Source organism: Chanodichthys erythropterus, chromosome 15 (assembly GCF_024489055.1).
Source record: "Chanodichthys erythropterus isolate Z2021 chromosome 15, ASM2448905v1, whole genome shotgun sequence".
In the NCBI taxonomy this organism is placed as follows: Eukaryota; Metazoa; Chordata; class Actinopteri; order Cypriniformes; family Xenocyprididae; genus Chanodichthys; species Chanodichthys erythropterus.
This window is the reverse complement of record NC_090235.1, coordinates 31208418-31235050: the sequence shown is the minus strand read 5'-3', so window position 1 is coordinate 31235050 and position 26633 is coordinate 31208418. Positions and strand designations below refer to the sequence as shown.

Here is a 26633-nt window from a genome sequence, read left to right as displayed (position 1 = left end):
GTCTGCATTCAAGTAAAGATACCACGTCAAAAAACCTGGAAAACATTAAGCACGTTTACATATAAGATCTTACTTATTAACATGATAATGTTTAATAAGCTGACAATGCATGTGGTCATGTAAATGGTTTTACTGTTTTTTTTTGTTGTTTTTTTTTGCATAAACCGATCGACACAGCTAGATTTTAGGCCCTTACCCTGATTTTGCCCAGCATGTAAACACATTACAGGTGCCGAAGAACATGTTTTCAAAAGCTGTAATATAAGTCTTAAGTGTCCCCTGAATGTGTCTGTAAAGTTTCAGCTCAAAATACCCCATAGTTTTTTTTATAAATTTGTTTTACTGTCTATCATTATAAATGTGCCGATTCAGGGTACGTGGCCCCTTTAAATCTCGTGCTCCACGCCCAAAGAGTTTGCGCTTGCCTTAAACACCATAAACAAAGTTCACACAGCTAATATAACCCTCAAAATGGATCTTTACAAAGTGTTCATCATGCAGCATGTCTAATCGCGCAAGTATGGTATTTATTTGGATGTTACATTTGATTCTGAATGAGTTTGATAGTGCTCCGTGGCTAAAGCTAACATTACACATTATTGGAGGGATTTATAAAGAATTAAGTTGTTTATGCATTATACAGACTGCAAGTGTTTAAAAATGAAAATAGCGACGGCTCTCTTGTCTCTGTGATTACAGTAAGAAACGATGGTAACTTTAACCACATTTAACAGTACATTAGCAACATGTTAACGAAACATTTAGAAAGACAATTTACAAACATCACTAAATATATCATGATATCAATGATCATGTCAGTTATGATTGCTCCATCTGCCATTTTTCGCTTTGTCCTTGCTTGCATAGATCCAGACATTAATACTGACTGCCCTTGTGTAATGCGTTGAACATGGGCTGACATATGCAAATATTGGGGGGGTTCAATTTTTGAATCTAGGGCACCTTTAAAGGGATAGTTCACCCAAAAATGAAAATTCTGTTTACTCACCCTCAAGTTGTTCCAAACCTGTATAAATTTCTTTGTTCTGCCGTACACAAAAGAAAATATTTGGAAAAATTTCAGTAACCAAGCAGATCTCGACCCCCATTGACTACCATAGTAGGATAAATACATACTATGGTAGTCAATGGGGGCGAGATCTGTTTGGTTACAAACATTCTTCCAAATATCTTTCTTTGTGTCCGGTATAACAAAGAAATTTTATACAGGTTTGGAACAACTTGAGGGTGATTAAGTGATGACAAAATTTTCATTTTTGGGTGAACTATCCCTTTAACCTACATTGTATATATGTAACAGAAAAGCGTCCTTACTGTGAATTTAAGCACATCTAGACAGAGTGAGCATTTTATGTTAGGGGAGGAGGAAATATATTGCAAACTCCAACTCTTGTCCTAAGAAATTATAAAAATGTGTTCTCATCTCATACAGCTGAAGTAAACATCACATCTCGCATAACAAATGGAATACCCAGTCAGATACCCAAATGATTAGGCTTACTGGGGAATAACCTGATTTGTGAATTTAAATTCTTGTTACTTGCAACTCACTCGGCTCCGAGCAGGATTCGAACTGGCCTTTCTGGCATGGGAGGGGGGTGCGTTAACAAGGACACTAAAGACTGCAGCTTCTAGTGTCTGTCGCTAGTGTGCCTTTTGAGATCAGGGGAGTGCAGTTTTTACCCACACAGCTCTTACTAGCTGGCCTCCTTTACACTCACCCCCCCTAAACGTTACTCCCATCCGGGTCACGGCACCAATGAAACCCCTCCGGTTCTACCTGCCCAATTCCAAGCAGGTTTCGGACCGGCGTTTCTGGCATGGGATGCAGGCACGTTAACAAGGATGCTAAAGACCGCAGCTTCTAGCGTCTGTCTCTAGTGCGCCTCTTGAGATCAGGGGAGTGAGTTTTACCTAGGTTACATAAGGTTATTAGTTTGCATGTAAAGCAGGACAATGGGATTATTCAATAGACTGATTTTTGGGAGTTATCAGCGGTATGTATGTAAATGCACTTATCAGCAAATTGGTCTATGCTCCATTTTTAAAGGGATGGTTCACCCAAAAATGAAAATTATCCCATGATTTACTCACCTTCAAGCCATCCTAGGTGTATATGATCTTCTTTCAGATGAACACAATCGGAGATATATTTAAAATTATACTTGCTCTTCCAAGATTTATGATGGTAGTGATAAAGTCCATTATAAAATAAAATCCATATGGCTCCAGGGGGTTAATAAAGGCCTTTTGAAGTGAAGCAATGCATTTTTGTAAGAAAAATATCCATATTTAAAACTTTATAAATTCAAATTAACTAGCTTCCAGTGGACAAGCGTACACATACTGCGCAAGTCGACGCAGCAAATGAGTAACCCCCTAACGCAACGTAGGAGTATTGTAAGCTTAGATGCCTCTCGCGGTTCAAACAATTAGGGCTGGGCAACAAACTCAAGCTCCTTTTCTTTTATACTGAAATCCTCCAACATTTCTCTTTAAAAATTATCGTTTTAGACTTCTAATTTGTGACCAGTGTTTTGTTTTGCTCTGTCCTCTGCGCTTCTGTGTTCGTCATTATGTCATGCTTTATGTCAGAGGTTACTCTTCCGCCGCAAATCGATGCATACAGCTGTTTGCCGGAAGCTAGTTATTATAGTTAAACAAGGTTTAAATATGGATATTTTTCTTACAAAATCCCATCGCTTAGCTTCAGAAGGCCTTTATTAACCCCCCTGGAGCCATATGGATTGCTTTTATGATGAAAGGATGCATTTTTTTTTTTTTTTTTGCTTCAAATCAACCATTCTAAAGCTTAGAGTAGAGAAGCAAGGATATATATTTTTTAAATATATCTCTGATAGTGTTTGTCTGAAAGAAGATATACACCTAGGATGGCTTGGGGGTGAGTAAATCATTGGATAATTTTTGGGTGAACTAACTCTTTAACTGTACAACGTAGCAATCCATATTCATGCTTGTATACTGTACACCATATATTCATCCTCATGGAAACTGTTACCAGCTCCAAAATTAGAAATACAGAATAAAGGCAACATTAACAGCTGCACTGTTGTGCTTTATCACTAACACTATAATTTGGTGCAGTGACCTGGTATGCTGTCCTGCAGACTAAACATACTGTCAAACTATTAACATTTCCAACACATTGCAGAGTAAACTTGTCACAGACTTCTTATCTTAATCCAACCATCTTGGAGCTCTTTGACCACTCAAGATGCAAAGTTTTATAAATCATCCAGATTTCAGAGCTCTCGAGAGAACTGCTGACGAGAACTTTATTATTTCATGCCAAACATTGCAGTTAAGTTGGAGACTCTGGCCATTATACAGCTGGTCTTCCCAATCCCAATATCTCACCGGAAACCCAAAGCACAGTGGGGTCATTCGTTTTGTTGCTTGAGGCCAGATCTACGCTATACCTCACAGGGTTAAAACTTCTCAAAATTTCTACAAAACAACTTCAATGTCAGTCATGACAGGATTCCACATTTAATGACATGATGTTTTGTTTAAGACATAGACATCTGGTCCATAAATAATAATTTTTAAAAAATCAACATAAGTGTACTTTGAAGCAGCGTTTAATGGTTATAACAACAAAGCATACAGTTTCCAGGTCATTTTTTCAGGTGTGTAGATTAACATAGAATGTAGATGGTTGTTTACACAGCTTGCATGTGTTTAACTTTATCATTTGTTTTATGATCTTCAGACATATCTTGATCAAAATTCTTTCAGTAGTCTTGTTCTAATTATGCTGCTGTTTAGCATCAAGTTTAAGATTTAGTTGAAAACTGCTGCCTCCTACTTCCCATGGGTTTTTGAGGTGTATGTGTTTTATATGTGAGAGTGTTTCAAATCAAATTTCATTAGAAATACTCATTATTGCTACCATTAGGGTGGATCAACCAAGGTCACGCTCAGGGGCGCGTTTCCCGAAGCGAACTATGGTCGCAAATTCCGTCGTTGCCATTAGAGTTCAATGGGACTTACGACCATGGTTCACCAACGATGCTTTTGGGAAACGCACCCCAGTTTTGTTGAACCAGTGAAGTGGCAGGGGTTTAAACTATTTTTGACATGATTGAAAAGTTGTATTCCATAAATAATAGAACTCGTTTACATGACACACCGTCAACTGAAAGCTGTTAATTTACTTGACAAGGCATTTTGGGGACCTAAAAACGAAACTTTTAAACTGTTACAAAGTGCACGTTTTTGAAAAATGATCGTTATCGTCTCTGTGTAAACTACAAAAACGTGAAATTGTGAAAATGGTGAAGTCATATGTATTCTTTCATTTTTTTTTTTTTCCATAGGCTATCCATAATGAAAAAAGTTCTGAAAGGCCTTAGCATAATTTGTCCTCCAGATGACTGTTAGTTGTTATATAATGAGACGCTGTCATTTTACATGTGAAGAGCACAGTCTATGGTGAAAAGACATTAACGTTAGGCCTATTTACCTCCATACTTACCTCCGAAGATAATAGGTTTGTGTAAAATGCAGTGGGGTTTTTTTATTTGTTTTTTTTTTTTTTTTTTTTTTGCTCTTTTTTTATTTTTTGGGTTGGTAATTTTTTTTAAAACGTTTAATACTAAATTAAGTTGTTGTTTCTTATTTATGTATTTGTTTACACGTTAGTAAAAGCGTGTATTTTGGCGCCAAACAAACGCTCGCGAGTAGGAGTCAGTAGTTTTTACCTGAGGTAACCATAGCAACAGTGACCTAGAGCTTTCCGTTAGTTTCCGGCTGTGACAATTAAACTTTTTTTTATACATAAATTAAATTAAGACAAGCGAATTGAGCTTCGATGGATTTCCTCCTCAAAATATCCAAATATTATCGTAGCTTTAATCTCAATGTATTGAACACAAACTCAAAATATCTATTTTAAGTTCTCCAAAAACAAAAACGTTCATAGATATTTTCATTTGTACAGTGAAATTCCATAGTCTGAGTGAGAGGACCTCATGCGGTAAGCTGTAGTCGCAGCGGGAGAGACCCGCAATAAATACTTGTAAGTTGATTGACAAGGCTCGTTATCTCTCCCCCTGCCGTCGCCTGCAGCTCAACTTCTGTTTCTCATTTGGGATAGAAAGTGTTGAGCGCTGCAGAGTCTCGGAGGACCCACAGTCAGACTCACCCGCTCAGACACTTTGAACCCCGGGCCGTTTAGGTCACAACGACTCACCGGCCAGCGGGGTTTTTTTGTTTTATGTGATGTTATGAAGATCTTGAGCGCTTTGAACTGTTCGTGTCGTTGGAAAACAAGACTTTAACTGGAATAACGTTATATTCTAATCGTTTTATTGAACAATATTTGCTGGACTTTATGAGGATGGAGTTGAGGAAAATTGTGCCAAACCTGCTTGTCCTGTATGTTGCGTTTGGCCACTTCTCCAAATCATCGGAAATTAAAGGTGGGCTTTTATTTAGATCATACAGTAGAACATCTTAAAATGTAAAACAAACACTAATTTGTGTGGGGGGTTTTTCCCATTGGATTGTAATGCTGCTGTTTTTTCCCCTTAAGTTCACTGTTAAAATTGCAATTGATGCACTTTCAGTAAACTGAGTGCTCTCACATTCTTGGTGACATAAAGTGTTCAGCTGGTTAGCTGCACTGTTAAACCGTTAATTCCTAATTCAGAACTGTTCTTTATTGTCTCACATAATGCTTCCCCCCTAGTGCTCAGACAATGCACCCAAACAAGTGAAAGCTGTTGCCTAGTACAAACTGATTGTTGTAGTGAACTTTTTATTGAGGGGCAACATTTGCCCCCTTTAATTGATTTTCATGGGCTTTCTTTGTCTCTGTGGCTTGTTTGTTCAAAAAACCTGTTGCAATTTTTTTTATTGCACATTCTGCCTTGGATAAAATTGTCTATTAAATGCATTTAAATGTAATGTAAAATGCAATTATTAACAAAAAATCAACTCAATTGAATAACCAATAATTGGTTGAAGGATGTTTATGTAGAAAATATAGATAATACAATGAAGTCAAAAGAAGAAAGTGCCTCTTTCCATTGAAAAGCATTTACATATTCTACCAGCAGATTAGAGATGAGAAATAAAGGACCATAGGTAAAATCTGAGGGACAGAGCCAACTTAAATTAAGTTTGTGGCACAAGTTTGGGTCGGAATTATATGACGTGGATTAGGAGGATTAAATATGAACTCAAAATTAAAATTCATCATCTCAAAAAGCTCTTTGTGTTTACATATGAGTTAGAATGTGCTTATAGATGAAACTATACTGCACAAATGGAGCATGAGAGTTGGGCTGTAGACGTGTATCATCACAAAGAGAAATATTCAGGAAAGATGACTAGATTTTATCAGATAGTGGCACTTACATATTTTCCAATTTCTTCAGTGTTGTCTGTACAGCCTGTAAAGTTGCATCATTATGTGGATGGATCATTAATTTGCATGTCAGTCTGTTATTTTGGTCTCAGCAATTCCAAGCATAAATGACTGTCCAAAAGATTTTTGTTGGTCAGATGCCACTTATATCTTGGCCAGTTATACTCAATCTTATACGAGTGGTTATTTATGTGCACAAAACAGTTTTTTCATTCATTATTTACACCTGTAAATATTAAGCATGTAAACTTTGTGCTATGTTGCTGTATCCGGATCCTAAAAGCGTTTTCTCAAGTAAATATTTTTTTTTTCAACAGAAATAATCAATTAATAAATGAGATTTATTTAATAATCGACACTCAAAAAAAGACGTACATAAACATTTAGGCCTAAATTGCACATATGGCAGTTTTTATATCAACTGATATAATTTTTATATGATATGATTTACTTTAATGATATTATGTGTCTATTTAAATTCATTGTTGAAATATAAACATTTAAATGGTGGCTGTTCTCATGATTTATTCAAACATACATTAAAGAGGACCTATTGTTTTTTTGTTGTTGTTGTTGTTTTACATTTTCAACTTTCTTTAGCATGTAATGTTGCTGTCTGAGCATGAAAAGGGTCTGTAAATTTAAAAAAGTCCACTTCAGAGGCGTTATAGTGTGTTGAAACTCAGTTATGGTAAGAGTCGTGACATTTTCAAAACACGCTCGCTCAAAGCTAAGCCAACCAATCAGAGCACATTGCGCTTTTCGGAAGGAGGGGCTTCATAGAGGCAGAAACTAAACAGAGCTTTACTGACAGATTGGGAAGGGGGGTGCTGCAACAATGTAAAATATGTGAAAAATGTTTTTTTTTTTTTTCTTCAACATTCAAACATGAAAACCTGTTCTAGTAGACCCCAAAAACAGAATCAAGACTTTTTTTTAAAAAAAGAGCATAATATGGCTTCTTTAAATAATGAAGATAACAGGTTAAGTAAAAATATAATGAATATTTTAAATATTTAACAAAATGCTTTTAAAATCTTTCCTGTCTCTCTCTTAGTGATTAATATTTTGGAGCTCCATGATGTACGTCAGACAGCTGCAGCTATAGAGAATCTGTCTGGAGCTCTGCAGACAGTGGGAGATCTGTACATCACCTCCACCTTCATGCTGCCAGCCAAACTCGGCGGCGTTTTGTTTGGACTTTATGATAAGGAGGACAACAAGAAGTACCTGGAGATTGCTGCTGTAGGCAAGATCAACAAATGTACGTGCTTTTTCCATGTTATACTTTTGTAAACATTCCCACAAATGTCATTTGTATTTCAATAGGTTCTCAATAGTTCAATTAAGTCTATGTTTATGATTCCTGTCTTTGGAAAAATTAATTCTTCTTTCTCTTCTCAGTACTGGTGCGATACTTGCGCTCTGATGGAAAAGCTCATGCTGTTAATTTACAAAATCCTGTCCTCGCTGAAGGACGTACCCAATCACTTATTCTCAGAATGGGTGGACTTAGACGGAGTCATATAAACCTAGAGCTTTATGTAAACTGCCGTTTGGTCGACTCTGCTCAGGGCCTCCCTTCCTTTGTCGGGCTTCCATCAGAGGCAGAATCTGTGGATGTTCGCACCGGACAGAAGTCTTATGCCAGGATACAGGTGATTAATTTAGGTCAACAATTAATTAACAGTTTTGTCTTGTTTTGCAATCAGTGTGAATCAAAGTAACTGTACAGCAAATCTGAAGGTAAAACTTGACAATTTTGTCATGCACTCACTGGCATGCTTTTCAAAACCCATAAGACTTTTTTCATCTTTGAAACATGAATGAAGATATTTTTAATAAAACCTGAGTTCTGTCCCTCCAAGTCCATCCAAGTAGTGACTCATAGTGTCTTTTTTTTTGCTTTTTAATGCATGAAAATGGAGTGAAAGGATGAGAGGATAAAAATGTCTTAATTTGTGTGTCAGAGATGAATGAAAGTGACTTTGGGACGACATGTCATGAGGGTGAGTAATTAATGACAGAATTTTAATTTTTTGGTGAACTTAACCTTTAAAATAGTTGCAAATCTAATAAATGATATTTTAAATTGTGTTGTTTGTACTTTTTAAGTGACATAAATGATTAGTTCACTTTAAAATGAAAATTACCCCAAGCTTTACCAACATAATTTAAGACAAGTCATTTCACTCGGCAGCCATCTTTGAAATGCCTCTCGGGCATCCTGGGCATCATGCAGCTCCTATCTCTTTGAATGGGGAAACATCAAATTCTCCAAAACTGTTCGCCAACCTTACGATTAAATTTCATATTTTATATCACCAATGAAATCTGACAACAACCGGCTCATAAATTTAGTTTATAAATGCTCAAATCATGACAAAAAAACCCTGTATTTTTCAGGCTGGATCAAGCTAATGCGCATGCGCAGACCTAATGCGTGTCTCTTCGGAGGCGCGCATCTGACTGTTTCTATAGAAACCGGTGATTCTAACGGCCGCTGAAGTGAAGCGATGACTTTACCAGTCAGCGATTGGCTCTTATTTAGAAGGCGGGACTTATTCCGCCATACTGCGCGTTACACTTTCTCCCATTCAAAACATAGAACAATACAGGTGCGTACTAGTGCACTATTCTATGATGTTTTTAAGTATAAATAGTGCGAGTAATGTGTTCACACAGAAAATTCCAAAAAGAAAAAGTGCACTTTAAATACCCGGATGATGCACTAAATTAACGGAAATAATGAAGTGTGGAATGTTGGACACTTCGTGCACTCGACTGTCGCAGCTTTAATTATGTAGTGGAGGGGAAGGGAGGATCGGACTCTGTTGTTAAATGACAAAATAACCTTACACAATTCACACACGATGAGTGCATAGTGCACAATTACACATAGTGTATAAGTGCATAGTGTATAGTGCGTCATTTGGGACGCAACTTACGAGTGACACGTCTTGTGTTATTTTTATAGTCTTTGGCTTTACTCACCCTCAAGCCATCCTAGGTGTATATGACTTTCTTCTTTCTGATAATCACTATCGGAGTTATATTAATAAATATTTATAATATATAATGGCAGTGAACAAGTATGAAGCTCAAGAAAGTGCATCCATCCATCATAAACGTACTCCACGCAGCTCTGGGTGGTTAATAAAGGCCTTTTGAAGTGAAGCGATGCATTTGTGTAAGAAAAAATATATCAAGTTATAAAGTAAAATATCTAGCTTCCGGTAGACCGCCTTCCTTATTCAACTTTTTTCATAAGTTGAATAGGGAAGGTGTAGGACGTAGTGTAAGCGTTTTGAACTGCGAGAGATTTACACTTTATTTGTAAGTTGAATATGGAAGGCGGTCTGGCGGAAGCTAGATATTTTACTTTTTATCTTGTTAAATATGGATATGTTTCTTACATAAAGGATTGCCTCCCTTCAGAAGGCCTTTATTAACCCCCAAAGCCGTGTGGAGTATGTTTATGATGGATGGATGCACTTTCTTGAACTTCATACACGTTGGTCCTGTTTACTGCCATTATAAAGCTTGGATGCGTCAGGATATTTATTAATATAACTCTGAGTGATTTCATCAGAAAGAACAAAGTCATATACACCTAGGATGGCTTGAGGGTGAGTAAATCTTGGGGTCATTTTCATTTTAAAGTGAACTAATCTTTTAAATATGGATCTGATGGATATTTTATAAATTTTCCTGTGTGCACAGGAGTGAAGGTCAGTTTGTAAAAACAGTGAAGTCTGGAAGAAGAGTGATAAGGATACGTGAAAAAAATATGTTAGTATTGAGCACGTTTCATATATGTACTTTATATATTTCAGGGCTCAGTAGAGTCTATCAAACTGGCTCTTGGAGGCTCTCTGGCTACAGCTGGACTCCTCATTGACTGCCCATTTCAAGGAGATACAGCTATAAATAATGCAGGTAAGGACTTCTTACAGCATCAGAGGTGTGATTGAGGTGCTTACAAGACATTTTGAAAAATACACAATTTACAGCAGAGCACACTGGGCACTATGTCCAACAATGCACTCAATTCATCCTTTCATTTCTAGTGTGACAAATAAACTATAAATAATATAACCACCTATCTTTATTTGACTGGACTAAATGTGAACACATTTTTAAACAAACTTGAGTTTAAAATGCACAACTGATTAAAAAAATTATTATTAAACATCCATGTAATAATGTGACAGCACTATAGCATGCCACTGTTTGTCAGACCTTTATCAATACATACTGTAATGTTTTTCACAGACTATTATAGTAGGCAGTATTCAGTGAACCCAGCACAGTATACTGGGAGCAGTAGGCTAGTATTCCTTTGTCATGACATCACACTGCCCTCTTGTGGCAATGTAGAAATTATGCCCATATATTCATGAACTTTTGAACACTACTGTTCAAAAGTTTGGGGTCAGTAAGACTTTTTTTTGTTGGTGTTTACTATTTTATCTCAAAAGTGTCAGTAAAGGCATTTATAGTGTTAAATTTAAAATAAATGCTGCTCTTTTAAACTTTCTATTCATCAAAGAATCCTAAAAATGTAAACAGTTTCCACAATAAAATATTAAGCAGCACAACATTTTTAACATTGATAATAATAAGCTGAAAATTCAGCTTTAACATCGCAGGAATAAATTATATTTTAAAATATATTCAAATGGAAAACAGTTATTTTAAATTTCACAATATTAGGCACTCTTTTTACTTTCATTTTGTAAACATAAGATAAATGCATTACATTTTTAAAAAAATCATTTAAAAATAGCATAATATAAATAAAAAAATAAAATTAAAAAAATCTTAGACTCCAAAATATATGTATGTATATTATTTTGTTTTAGAGCAAGAACATTTTTGAACAAGAAAATGTTGCTGTTATTTCTTTACAGTAACCAGTGACATTAACGCCATCCTTGGTAAATATCAAGTATTATTATATATTATAATCATGTGAATGTACTATCACAATTGAATTATCTGTATGCCTGCAATGAATTTTTGTGATAATAAAAAGACCCTCTCGTATGGCCAGGTGATCACACCAAAGCTCTGATTGGACAGCTGATAATCTTTAACCAGATCATGGGAGAGCTGAGAGAGGATATCAGAGAACAGGTATAATATTACACATTTCTGTTTTTTATTGGGATTTTATAAAATTAAATCCTCTCTCCTTTTCTGTGTTTTCAGACAAAAGAGATGTCTCTCATCAGAAACACCATACTTGAATGTCAAGTGTGTGGTAAGTGATGGAGAAAGAATGTGAACAGGATAATGGCAGGTCAGGTTTTGATAATTTGATAAAGACTGTCATGGTATTCACCTTATTTTTCAACATGGAAGCAAACTGTTTTCTGTGAATGTGTGAGACTTCCGATTCATTAACTGCTATAGGGAAATAAATAGAAGAATAACAAAGTACAGTGAATGGTAAAACTCTTTGCACTACAAACCAGTATGTTTATAATTATGACAATACATTAAAATAATATGGTAAGAAATACCAGTTTGCAATATCAAGCAGCATAATGAACTGTTTGGTACAGCTAATAATAACTGGAAGCGGATGACACCAGAAGATAGAGACATTAAATTTACAAATGGCCGCACCCGCTTTTTCGTAAAAAATAAGATGGATAGAGGTAATCTGTATGTTGCTCTCTCTTTATCAGGATTCCATGAGCCTCAGTCACGGTGTCATCCTAACCCCTGCTTTAACGGTGTAAGCTGCATGGAGAGAATGACGTACCCAGGATATCAGTGTGGCCCCTGCCCACAGGGCATGACAGGCAACGGAACACACTGCCAGGACATTGATGAGGTTCCTGCAAAGACTGCATAGCTTATTATTATTATTATTATTATTACAGTTTTTTTTTTTCACTTTGAAAAAAAAAATCACTTTGGTACTATTTTCACATCTAAGGTGTACATTTTCAAAACTCAGTACAAAAATCCAAACTGATCACAGTTGTAACACAGCTAGTCATTCTTTCAAAACTTGATATCATGCTTTCATTCTACATAATCACTGTTTCAAAACACAAGATCATTGTGATATTTAAAGCTGCCCTAGAATTAAAAATTGAATTTATATTGACATAGTTGAATAACAAGATTTCAGTACATGGAAAAGACATACAGTGAGTCTCAAACTCCATTGTTTCCTCCTCCTTATATAAATCTCATTTGTTTAAAAGACCTCCGAAGAACAGGCGAATCTCAACATAACACTGACTGTTACGTAACAGTCAGGATCATTAATATGTACGCCCCCAATATTTGCATATGCCAGCTCATGTTCAAGGCATTACACAAGGGCAGCCAGTATTAACGTCTGGATGTGCACAGCTGAATCATCAGACTAGGTAAACAAGCAAGAACAATAGTGAAAAATGGCAGATGGAGCAATAATAACTGACATGATCCATGATATCATGATATTTTTAGTGATATTTATAAATTGTCTTTATAAATGTTTCGTTAGCATGTTGCTAATGTACTGTTAAATGTGGTTAAAGTTACCATCGTTTCTTACTGTATTCACAGAGACAAGACTGTCGTTATTTTAATTTTTTAAACACTTACAGTCTGTATAATGCATAAACAACTTCATTCTTTATAAATCTCTCCAACAGTGTGTAATGTTAGCTTTAGCCACGGAGCACTATCAAACTCATTCAGAATCAAATGTGAACATCCTAATAAATACCATACTTACACGATTAGACACGCTGCATGACAAACACTTTGTAAAGATCCATTTTGAGGGTTATATTAGCTGTGTGAAGTTTGTTTACACTGTTTAAGGCAAGCGCGAGCTTGGGGGCGGGGAGCACAAGAATTTAAAGGGGACGCAGCCTGAATTGGCACATATTTAATGATGCCCCAAAATAGGCAGTTAAAAAAATGAATAAAAAAAATATCTATGGGATATTTTGAGCTGAAACTTCACAGACACATTCAGGGGACACCTTAGACTTATATTACATCTTTAGAAAACACGTTCTATGGCACCTTTAATGAGAACATTTGGTTTAATCATCGAAACAGAACAGTATGTTCTTCTTTCAGTTTAGTACTTTTAACAATCAGTTAATTCAATAGCAAACAATGCAAGACATAATTACACAGGCTACAGATGCCACAATACACTTACATTACCTAAATTACATAATTTACATAAAATCCATAATGTTTGTAATGTTATCTATTCAGTGTGTTATCAAATGGTGTAAAGTATGACACAGTCATGATGTTTTGTGTAGAACAGTGTTTGCTGCCAATACAGTAAATTATCTCACTGTATATGACTGAATCTATACTGTAGATGATCTTTACAGATGAAGAGTGAGTTACAGTAATGTGGCAGTCTCTATCATAGTAATCTGTTTTTACAATATCACATGGCATACTATAATGTAAAACGATGCCATCTGTCTCCCGTCTTCTGATGTATCTCTGATCAATCTGGAGTTCTAGTCAATGACTGTTTCTTTTCCCTTACTCTGTCCTGCGCTGTGTTCACATATTTCAAATCCCTCTGTATCTGTATGTGTATCTCTCTCTCTCACACACACACACACACACACACACACATTCGTTGTTTTAGATTTTCAAAAAAGGTCATTCTGAATGATTTATAAGCTGTTTTCCTCATGGGGACCAAAAAAAAATGCCCAAAATAGGTCTAAAATTGCCATCCTTGTTAGGACATTTAGTTCACAACGCAGTGTTTACCAGGACCACACAGACACACACTTTGAAAATTGTGGTCATCATCTAAGATAAATTGCATATAATTCATTACATTTGATTATCCATATCGGAAATTGATTAACCATTAAGCTCAGTTGGATTAGATAATAGACAAATGTATTTAACTGAACGAAAAGAGATGCAAATCAAAAGTTTGATAGTAATAGCATTATGAAAGTACTAACTTTCACTAACTTTTGTACTAACACAATTGAAAATATGCTGAAATGTTTGAAAAAAAGTGCACTTTTGATGATCTGTTGTGATATTAGTACTTAGAGTTTTGAAAATTTACCAGTTGCTTGTGAAAATTGCACCCAAGCTATTTAAAAAAAAATATTTGCCCGAGTCATACCCTTGTGAAAAAGTACACTTTAGCATAATTTTAAAAAGAGTACTTATTACAGAAATAATATACTTAAAAAAAAAAAAAAAAAAAAAATATATATATATATATATATATATATATATATTTCTTTCAAATGAGCTTCTTTTTTTTCAGGCTCCTATGTTTAGATTCAGTAATTTCACTTTAATGGCAATGGTTATTAATCAGTTATTGAAATGCCTTATTTTCAAAAATGTCACTTTAGTCAATTCAGCGTCATTTAGCAAATTTGATTGTCTTTTGCTGCAAAAGTCCTTGTGTGTTTTTTTTTTTTTTTTTTTGCAAAAATCTCTTAAGTTCACCTCTTTAGACAAGACAAAATAAACGGTTGCAAAATCACTAAATATAAAGTTATGCCCATTTCTGTCAGAGTTACAGCAGCACACGAAACACTGTTGCGTTTACATGCTACTCTTGAAATCCTGTCATTGCCACTGTAACGATTTTCTTTAGCCTTAGAACAAAAGAATTATGAGGTTGATGATGTTTCCTTTTGCCAGTAACTGAAACTACCACAGGTTCATCCATTTCATCATACTCATCCATCTTGTTTAGTTAAAAATCTCTTTAAACTGGATAAAAACTTTCAGCTCGACAACCAAAACTGGCTCAAACGCACTTATCCATTCATTGTGATTCATCTTGAAATCATATGATTCGATTCGCATCTTCTGATTGGTTCTGTGAACTTTTACTGGCAAAGGGAAGTGGTTTCTGTGGTAGAGGTTTCTGCCAACGAACCAGTATTTTGAACCGAACTGAGGCTGGGATTTAGCGATTTTTGATGAACGCATACTATGTGCTGAGAGCATTCACTCAATATTGTTATCTCATTTTTGACAGAGGTGGCGTTTAGCAGCTTCTATATCTGAAGTCTTCAGATATAGATATATAAACCAAAACACATATTATAAACATAGTATATGAACTTTAAGTGTAACAGACTACATTCAATAGATTTAAATAGACTTCTAGTTCTTTTTCACAAGAGTATCTGACCAGAATACTATAGAGGCTTGGGGGTTGGATCTTTTGACTTGGGCCAGTAAGCAAGCAGCTAGCAACTATATAGCCATACTCATGACATCTTAGCAAAGCATATTGATATAGACTGTGCTGCAGCAGAAAATGGAAGTTGCATTTAGAACATAAGTTCCATTTTTGCTGTACATTTCTTTTTTCTCTCAATATCTCTTTTGTTATAGTGTACTGCTCAGCCCTGTTTCTCTGCAGAGTTGTGTGTGAACACAGCTAAAGGCTTCACCTGTGAGTCCTGTCCCATAGGATTCAGTGGTCCAACACTCAGCGGAGTTGGTTTTGAGTTTGCCAAAAGCCACAAGCAGGTAAAAATGTGTCAAAAAAACAATTACAACCAACAATAATACGGATAACAAAATCACAATGTAAAGATATTAGCATATTCAGGCCTCACAATTATTAATTTCATTGAGCAGACTTTATGTCTGTGATTAGCTTCACTATTTAACTTTTTCTTAGTGTGAAAAGACTTTTACAGTGTGAATATTGTTTATTTTTTTCAGGAATGTGTTGATATAGATGAGTGTGCTGAGTACTCCAGTGCCTGTGTTCCCAACTCAGTCTGTATAAATACTGTGGTGAGTAAACTGTCAAAATTTGCACTTTAAATAAATTATCACCAGAATTGGCAAGTCAAACAGAGCAGCCATAAGTGATGAAACACGAACGTACCACTACCAAACTGACTGCTCTCTTTTCATAGGGATCGTTCAAGTGTGGCCAGTGTAAAGCAGGGTTTGTGGGTAATCAGACCGCAGGCTGTTTTGCAAGGCGGACGTGTGAAACCCTGGGCTATAGCCCCTGTGATGTAAATGCATACTGTGTGATGGGCCTCAGTAGTGACATTTCCTGCTTGGTGAGAATCTTGAATCCAAAATATTCATTTGTAATTGAAGCACATGCATGGATTACCTATTTGGTTCTTTCAACTAAAAAATCCAGAATTGTCCAAATGGCTGATCCTTCTCTCCGTTTTGTGTCCCGCAGTGTAATGTTGGCTGGGCAGGTAATGGAAACATTTGTGGTCCAGACTCAGACATTGATGGTTACCCTGATGAGCCTCTTCCATGCATTGACAACGACAAACACTGCAGAGCGGTACATACTCATTCAATAAGAATAAACTGGACCCACTGATAGTTATTTTAATTGCACACCTGCCTTGTTTGATCACCCAATTCACTAAGAATTATGCATCAGCAGACAAACATTAATTTTGTGCTGAACAAAATTGTCATGCCGTATTGCACAGGCCGGTTCACTCAATCCAGGCACCTGAATCAGCTTTTTTAAAATACTGGAAAATACTGGTTAGAACACTCTTCTTCATCAGTTGATGAATTACTACCATCTTGATTAATACAAGGTGCACAAACATCTTGTTTAAGGGTCAGTGATGTGACGGGTCATTTTTGTCCATAGGCCTTAATAATAATAAAAAACAAAGATATGACATCCAAAGTATGTGAGGTAGTACAACTAGATCTCTTTTAATGAATCTCAAAGGTTTTAATTATATTTTGCTACATATAAAGGTATTATAAAGATTTTGAAGTGTCAAAAAAAGGTAATTTTAACCGTCCAAAGGCCAATATAGCCATTTCATTTGTGATTAAAATATCTAAAAATGTAATAAATGTATATATTTTTTATTCTGGCATGATTTTATAGCATCATATATTAACATAGTGCAAAATGGTATTAAAAGTATGTGTAGATGTAGTTGCTTTGATATGAGAAAGAATGTCCGGAAAAATGAATTTCATTAATGTCATTCAGGTCAACATCAGGTCATTTGGTACAAACGCTATAAAACATGGAAAATGTTGTAATATTTTAAAAACTTGTACTAAATATAAAATATTTGATTGTCCATTTGCTATCTAGCTAGGAAGCTAACTAGCTAGATATCAGCCTGTTTAGCATTGTTTGAAAATATGGTCATTCGGTATAACCAAAAGTGTTTTTAGTGACAAATTTTGTCCACATTGTAAAAAATGACAAAAGCATGTTGATTATAAATGATTATAAAAACCACATAATCTCTTTGTTAACAATTAATGAATCTTCAAATTTAATTATATTTCCATTATGTTTTTTTCACTTTTAAAAACCTTATTCGTCAATGACCCTTAAACAAAATTACGTTGGCCATCTGAGTATTACTCGATTGCGTCGCAACACCAGTTCAAATAGCACCTGGTTAAATTAGATTGTGGGTAGTTAGTGAATGCGAAGCAGGTTTTAGCACTAAAAAACCCACAACTGTATTGAATTTGCCATATTTTGTCCACTTCATTGTTTGCAAACCTTTGAATAGTTTTCTGCTTAACTGATGGCAGTTTTTTCTTTAGCAAAACATATTTTTATCGCTGTTGTGATTTCTTAATCATGCTTTTGGCATAATATGTATATTAATAATTTGAATATTATCCCTGTGCAGGATAACTGTGTGAATACCCCAAACTCTGGGCAAGAAGATACAGATGGAGATGGGATTGGTGATCAGTGTGACGAGGATGCAGATGGAGACGGAATTAAAAATGTTGAGGTTTCTGATCAAGTGGCTAAGAATTGTTTAAATATTAAGCAATAATTGGACACCACACTGTTTTCATATAATATTTTTCAATATTTTGAAGCAAGTTGTCTGTGGGACAGATCCTAAGCAGTAGCTGTTCTAATTTGGCATGTTTCCAGGACAACTGTCGTCTGGTACCCAATAAGGACCAGCAGAACTCTGACACAGATTCCTATGGCGATGCTTGCGACAACTGCCCTAATGTTCCCAATGGAGATCAGCTTGATACTGATGGCAATGGCAAAGGAGATATCTGTGACAATGATATTGATGGAGATGGTACTGGCCTATTCACTTTTAACTCTTTCGTTGTTTTATAGCATTGTACCACATCATCTATTCTCACCACTGTATTCTTTTCACAGGCATCCCTAACATGTTGGATAACTGTCCTAAGATACCCAATCCCATGCAAACTGACCGAGATGGAGATGGTGTGGGTGACGCATGTGACAGCTGTCCTGAGATCAACGATCCTTTGCAGGTTAGACAACGGGATCAATTTAATGGTAAAGGGAAGATGGAGTACCATCCAGAGTTGAAGCTGAAGTTTCTTCATCCAGGTTGAGATGTCTAAAAAAGGCAGGCAGAGATACAACTGGGATAGTCAGGCTTGAATCACATAAAAATCTCTATCATTTGTGTAGAATCATAGAATTCGTGTACTTTTCTGACAGTGCCCACTGCCCAGTGAGATTGTGTATATCGAGAGGAGTAGAGGTCCAAACACTGAACCTTGAGGCACTACAGTTTTTTTAGGTTACCTGACAAAATGTTTTTGCATTAATCATTCTCATTGCTTTAATTTTAAACACTGCTCATTCATTTGAGCAGAGTTAAATTAAAATGTTACATTTTTAATAGGCAAATTCCACAACATGACAACTTGAAGGGTTAGTTCACCCAAAATTGAAAATAATGTTATTAATTACTCATGTCATTCCACACCTGTAAGAGCTTTGTTCATCTTCAGAACACAAATTAAGATATTTTGATTAAATCCAATGGCTCAGTGAGGCATCTATAGACAGCAATGCCATTGTAAACTTCAAGATCCATAAAGGTAGTAAAAACATGTTTAAAACAGTTCATACTTTTTGTGCACCAAAAAAACAAAATAACGACTTTTCAACAATATAGTGATGGGCTGATTTCAAAACACTGCTGCTGAGCTTTACAGATTGGATCAGTGATTCAGAGTGCCAAAGTCACGTGATTATAGCAGTTTAGCCGTTTGATAGGAGATCCAAATCACTGATTCGATTCGTAAAGCTCAGAAGCAGTGTTTTGAAAACGGCCCATCACTATATTGTTGAAAAGTCGTTATTTTGTTTTATTCTCGTCGCTTTATAATATTAAGGTAGAACCACTCAAATTAATGGTTTTAAACATGTTTTTAGTACCTTTATGGATCTTGAGAGTTACAATGGCATTGCCTGTCTATAGAGGCCTCATTGAGCCATCGGATTTAATCAAAATATCTTAATTTGTGTTCCGAAGATGAATGAAGGTCTTACGGGTGTAGAACGACATGAGGGTGAGTAATAAATGACATTATTTTCATTTTTGGGTGAACTAACCCTTTAAACTTGAATCATATTCCTAAAAATATGAAGCTTCAAAATGAACATGATCAATCTATCTATCATTAGTTCAGAACTGTTGATAACTACAGATGCAGTAACTCATGTTAGCTAACAACTGCTATTACCAAACAAGAGTTGAGTTGACATCAGTTGTGTCAACATTTGTTCCATAATTATTAAAGAATAAATAAAATGAAATTGGTTAGATTTTGTGAACAAATAGTAGCACTTGATCCACTGAAGGAAAAGGAGCAGGAACTATAACAACCCTGCTTTTCAAGTATAAATGCAATGATTAATTCTCATATTTTACTTTTTTTCTATTTTCAGTCAGATATGGACAACGATTTGGTGGGAGATGTATGTGATACAAACAAGGACATGTAAGTACTTGTGTTGATAAATGTTTATTTTACCCAAGAACAGGTAAAATGATTTTTACAGTTCTCTTAAAGTGTAATACTTGTTTTAAGTTTGTTTCCTTTTGGTATAAGCCAGTTTCAATGATCTTTTGTGGTGTATTTCATTCCTCAGCAAAATCTGCTCATCATTCAGTGTTTATAGACCTAGTGTAAATGATTTTATGTGTGTAGGGATGGTGATGGATATCAGGACACGAGGGATAACTGTCCTGAAGTGCCCAATAGTTCTCAGCTGGACTCAGATAATGATGGCATTGGGGACGAATGTGATGATGATGATGATAACGACGGAATTCCAGATATCCTCCCCCCTGGCCCTGATAACTGCAGACTTGTTCCCAACCCCAGTCAAAAAGACTCTGACGGTCTGATTCTTAATTCTGTATTTGAAAAAGCATACTAGCATACTACTCTTACTGTTTCTGCAGTATAAATATAGTGCACAGTTTGTGAATTTTGGATGACCTACTATATTTGCCAGAATGCAGTAACAGAGCACATTGCAAGAAATACTGTGTCCCACAATGCAGTGTATATGACTCTATTTCCAGTGTGACAAAGGAACTCAAAGACTTTTCAGATTAAAAAAATAATATTATGCGGTAACCAGTATACTAGTATTCATTACAGGTCACATATATCCTTATTGTCTTATTGACCCAGTCTAAAAATGAACATATTTGTTTTGTACCTTCTCTCCCGTCAGCCAATGGAGTTGGTGACATGTGTGAGACAGACTTTGACAATGATAAGGTGAATGACTTGTTGGATGCGTGCCCTGAAAGTGCAGAAGTCACTATGACAGATTTCAGGGCATTCCAGACAGTCATCCTTGACCCTGAAGGAGATGCTCAGATCGACCCCAGCTGGGTGGTACTAAATCAGGTGAGCAATAATTACAAATGATTTACATTAATAATAATTTTAGGCTTTTATTTTATTATAAAGTATTATAATAGTATTGAAGTATTATAAAACAACTTTTTAGGGCATGGAGATTGTGCAGACCATGAATAGTGACCCGGGTTTGGCTGTGGGTACGTACACTGAACAAAAATATATGTAAGATTTACTTTAAAACAATTTATACTCAGAAATTGCTAGTAAATGTCACAAATAATTAAACAGAAATGGCAACTAACACATTGAATTAAACTTGAAATTTTGAAGTATAAAGACTGAAATATTATTTCTTATAAAAACACACAACTTCGATAAAATAATATTTTTTTTAATTTACAATGTACATAAAACTCTTTCTCCTTTTTAATACAGACTGCATTAAAATCACAGTTGGTGTTTTGTGACTTTTACTATTCATTTATTTCACATCTAACAGATTGACATCTCTGTGTCTCAACGACTATTAACCTCTTTATTCTCTATTTAGGTTACACAGCATTTAATGGTGTTGATTTTGAGGGCACGATCCATGTGAACACGGCCACTGATGATGATTACGTGGGCTTCATCTTTGGCTATCAGGACTCTTCCAGCTTCTATGTGGTGATGTGGAAACAGACAGAACAGACATACTGGCAGAATTTACCCTTTAAAGCCTCAGCTCAGCCTGGACTACAGCTTAAGGTAAAGTAAATTTAAAATATGCATTAAGTGTACTATTAGTATACTACTTTAAGACTAAAAAAATAAGGTGGTTTACTTTGTCTACTTTTTATGTACTAATTAGAAATTTACTTAAAATTACACTTAATTGACATACTGACAGAAAAGTATATTTGGCTTATACTTGTACCTCTCTATTATTTGATCGAGATAGATATAAGTATTCTAAGTGTACTTGATTTGTAGTTGTGTTTACACTTTTGATTGAGTAGCCTATTGAATATTTTTTCACATAATTTTACATACTGTCTTATAAATAAATGTTCCTGATAATGTCAATTTTTGTATAGTCCACTGTGTACATAGGAATTATTTACTTTAAATATACTTAAAGTTAAAGGTATATTTGAAGTTTAAAAATTAACACCTAAATAGGAACATAGTAGTATACTTAAAGTGCAAAAATAATATATAAATAGCAAACTTTAAGTATGATGTTAAGTTCACTTAAAGATAATTTACAAGTATACTTGCAGTATAAAACTACTAATCTACTTTACTGAGAGTATACTTCAAAGTGCACTTCAAATGTGCTACAAGTACAGTATGTAACTATTAAACTCTCAGTATACCTAATAAGTTCACTGGTAGTATAGTTGCAGTACAAACAAAAAACGTAGTTGTAAACTAGTTGTGTACTCAAAGTTTACTACTGTTAAAGTATACTTAAAAGTATCACGTTCACTTGAGACATAACTGATAATGTTTGCATGAATACTCGCCAAGACAGATTTTTTGAACTACTGTAATTCTTTGTGTATATCGGGATCACGCGCTGTCTGAGACGTCTTTGTGAATGCGCTTTGGATCTGTCAGTCAGCGTGAGTAAGACTGTTTTGTTTACATCAGCATGAGTTTGAAAATCACATTTCATTTGTTCAGATTCATGCCATCAGGACTTCGCTATGAATATTCACAGAGCTGGAATGCTGCGCTTTAAAATTATACCAAACTTGCTGAGAGGAAGCACCAGTCGTAGAGAAGTGAGCAGAGAAACTTTAATTCCAAAATAAACAAGACCCTCGCGGACGTCTGCCGGCCACACAAACATAATAAAACATAAAATAAACTCCAGGCCTGGTCCTCTCTCATCCTTCACTGTCGTCGCTCCTCCTTTTATGCTCCCGGAGCTCCTCCAAGAGAGACTCAAGGCCGGTGCGCCTCGCAGGTGATGCTCGTTATCACTTGCGTCACCGGCCTCACGTTCCCTCTCTCGCCTGCCCTGCTTGTCACATACCCCCATCGCCCCTCGCAGGCCGGGGGTACTCCTGCGACTGTGCTTACTCCCCCCCCGGGGGGCCTGTCTCGGCGTCCGCAGCTCCTGAGGGTAAGGACAGACGAGACAAGAGAAAGGAGACGGAAGCAAGGGGTGCGACAGGACGAGAGAGGTCAGAAAGGAAAAAGAGAAAAAAAAATTCTGGGTCCGGCTCCCAAACACACTGCCGCTCGGTCCTCAGCCAGCCGAGACGTTCTTCCTCGCGGTACCATGCGATGGCACTGGACGCTCGGTGGACGGCCCGATCCTCGACCGCTAAACTTTTGGCACCAATGTAGCACAGTTCATAAATACGAGAAGAAGGAGGCGGGAACCGGTGAACATTGAAACAATAATCTTTAATAAAATAAACAAATAACAAAACGAAAGTATTGCCACACAAACATAATAAAACATAAAATAAAGTCCAGGCCTGGTCCTCTCTCGTCCTTCACTGTCGTCGCTCCTCCTTTTATGCTTCCGGAGCTCCTCTGTAAGAGATTTAAGGCCTGTGCGCCTCGCAGGCAGTGTTGCCAGATTGGAAATGTACAATTATTGTACCAGAAGCTCAAAATTATCGTATTTCGAAGAAAATTATCATACTCGACTTTTTAGTATAGGTAAATGAACTAAATTAATAACTAATGATTTTTACAACGGAAAGAATCAATACTGAACTAACACACTATTTTTGCTGCTGTACAGACAAAATTATGTTCCCTCTATCTCTGTAAAGCTATACTTTGACACAATCTGAAATTGTAAAAAGAGCTGTATAAATAAAGGTGACATAAGTCAAACGTACAGCTATTTATCTATAGACCAGCAACTTTTTGACATGAATTGTAAATTACCACAATACATAAATAATTATTACGCGTGCCTTAGTGGGAAACAACTGACCCAAGCGCCACGGCAGAAACGTTAACTTGGCCTGCGTCTCAATGTGCATACAATCCATCCTAAATAGTAGGCCTATGTGACATTAGTCATTTTCAAAACTATTTCGGACGGATTGGGTGGACATTATGCACATTGGGATGCAGGGTTGAGCTCGTGAGAGAGATTCATTCTCCACAATGATTGGCCGAGAAGACATAACATGAGAGGAGATGGAAGACGTGCCTAACAAAGTTCACGTTAGGATCCACACAGCTAGATCAATGAGCCAATTATAACGACCATCATTTTAAGTGTCACAAAATACTGAAATTATCGTACATTATGGGATTTTTTTCATTATTGATCGTACATCGTACAGAGGTCAAAATTATCAGACAAATACGATAATTATCGTATGTCTGGCAACACTGCTCGCAGGTGATGCTCGTTATCACTTGCGTCACCCTGCTCGTCACAAGACCATTTTTCACTTGTTTTGTCTGTAGCTCAAAATTAGCCAGTGCGCATTCCGACTAATTTTGCCAGTATGGGTCACGAATAGAAAGTTCAAAAGAACAGCATTTATTTGAAATATTTTTTCTTTAACAATGTAAAATTCTGTGTATCATTGCTGATTTAAAAGTATTAATTTCTTTACAAATCTAACTAACTTTAAACTTTTGAAAAGTAGTGTATATATTCTTGTTTGAATGTATTTTACTAACATCACCCAGAAATTTCTCTTTCTCTTTTTACCTCACTCTTCCAGGCAGTGAAGTCTCGTACAGGCCCTGGTGAGTATCTGCGTAATGCCCTGTGGCACACAGGAGACACACCAGGGGAAGTTATTTTGCTTTGGAGGGACCCAAGAAATGTGGGTTGGAAGGACAGAACGTCCTATCGTTGGCACCTCGCTCACCGCCCACAGGTGGGCTACATAAGGTGAGAGCTAATCTGATTTATCTTGGGGAGATACACAAAACACACAAGTATATCTCTTACTATTTTAACTTGAAATATTTAGTTTTGTAGAGTCTGACTGGGTTCTCTATATCTATGGTACAGATTACGTCTGTATGAAGGTACAGCCCTTGTGGCTGATTCAGGAGTCGTGATAGACACCACTATGAGAGGAGGGCGGTTGGGCGTTTTCTGCTTCTCCCAGGAGAATGTCATATGGTCTAATCTCGGCTATAGATGCAATGGTGAGTAACATGATGTGAGATGCATTCTGGAATCTCAGTATCTGAGGGTTTCAATCATTAGTTTCATAAATCAAAATTTAATATCTAAATTGTAATATGGTTCAGTGTGCTGTGTGCTGAGAGGGTGTGCAGCTCAATGCAGTGATTTAGTCTCAGAGTGACTGTTTTTTTTTTCCTGGTATTTTGTACAGATTCTTTACCAGATGACTTTACGCTGTACCAAAAGCAGATGAATCTGAGGACATAAGCCTCAAGTTACATCCCCTCATCATGTCTACCTGTGTGTTTTTGTATATGTGTGTGTTCAGGTAGGAAGAGATAGTGATTAAAATTAGTTTTTTTATCTTGTGAAATTTTGATGGGAAGAAAATTTGTCAATCAAAATTATACACTACACTGTACAAGTTTGCATCACGCACCATCATGTATGCTTGAAATATGAGTGTGGTATTTGTGTACTATTTGGATGAGAATCAGCAAACCTTAAACAGTTCACCCAAAAATGAAATTTCTGTCATTTATTACCCTCATGTCGTTCTAAACCCGTAAGACCTTCGTTCTTCTTTGGAACACAAATTAAGATATTTTTGATGAAATCCAAGAGTTTTTTTTTTTTTTTATCCCCCACTGCTTTCCATGGGGGATAAAAAAAGCAAAAAAAAAAAAGCAAAAAAAAAAAAAAAAAAAGCTCTCAATGGGGGATTTAAAAAAAAAGCTCATCAAAAATATCTTAATTTGTGTTCCAAAGATGAAGGAAGGTCTTACAGAAATTACAGAAATTTCATTTTTGGGTGAACTAACCCTTTAAAATACAAAGCTAATGGAATTAATGTCCTAAAGATTTAAAAGCAATTAACCCTTAAATGCATACCTCGGGTCTTTAGTGACCTGGGACGTCATTCACTACCCTCCTCCTCATTCATTTTTTAAAGTTAGACATCAACCTTCTTGGTATTCCTCAATAAATTTATTATAAACAATATAAAAAGAAAAAAAATCATAAAAATATAAAAGAACGCCTATTTTTGCGTTCATTTTGTGTAAAAATTGTATGGGGTCGCTAACAACCCGAGGTGTGTATGAGTGTACGTATATTTTTTCTGCACAAAAATAATTGAATCTTAGATGACGGAAAAGGTGCAATTCACCTTTATTCCACAAGGTGGCAATGTCTGATAAACAATGCTGAAGTGACGACTCATTCAGACAGAAAACTAAATAATAAAACAAACATGAAATGGCTCAGCGATTTACTGCAGAACAAGTACTGTACGCAATCAAATATGACTAACTGTTACTGGATGGATCTGGTGAAGCTGTTAGTGATGTTAGTGAAGCTGTTAGTGAAATATTGATTTTGAAGATGTTGAAAATTATATAGTTTTGAGAATACGTTTGAGATCGCGAATGGGCTCATATTCGTGACCTCAAACATAAAACTAGCCCATTATTT

The 26633-nt window shown here is 36.0% G+C and overlaps 1 protein-coding gene across 1 annotated transcript; it reads left to right on the top strand.

Moving 5' to 3' along the window:
• The first annotated feature begins 5201 nt into the window (after nucleotides 1-5201).
• Nucleotides 5202-25749, top strand: thbs3b (thrombospondin 3b). The gene is made up of 23 exons (XM_067410936.1): nucleotides 5202-5465; nucleotides 7473-7679; nucleotides 7820-8073; nucleotides 10252-10354; nucleotides 11329-11355; nucleotides 11472-11554; nucleotides 11630-11681; nucleotides 12112-12260; nucleotides 15791-15928; nucleotides 16127-16201; nucleotides 16327-16479; nucleotides 16611-16721; nucleotides 18067-18174; nucleotides 18324-18483; nucleotides 18570-18688; nucleotides 20121-20173; nucleotides 20384-20577; nucleotides 20919-21097; nucleotides 21201-21249; nucleotides 21603-21799; nucleotides 24745-24917; nucleotides 25041-25180; nucleotides 25372-25749. The coding sequence occupies exons 1-23, from the start codon at nucleotides 5378-5380 to the stop codon at nucleotides 25425-25427; spliced, it is 2868 nt and encodes a 955-aa protein (XP_067267037.1). The 5' UTR covers nucleotides 5202-5377; the 3' UTR covers nucleotides 25428-25749.
• Nucleotides 25750-26633: the final 884 nt, after the last annotated feature.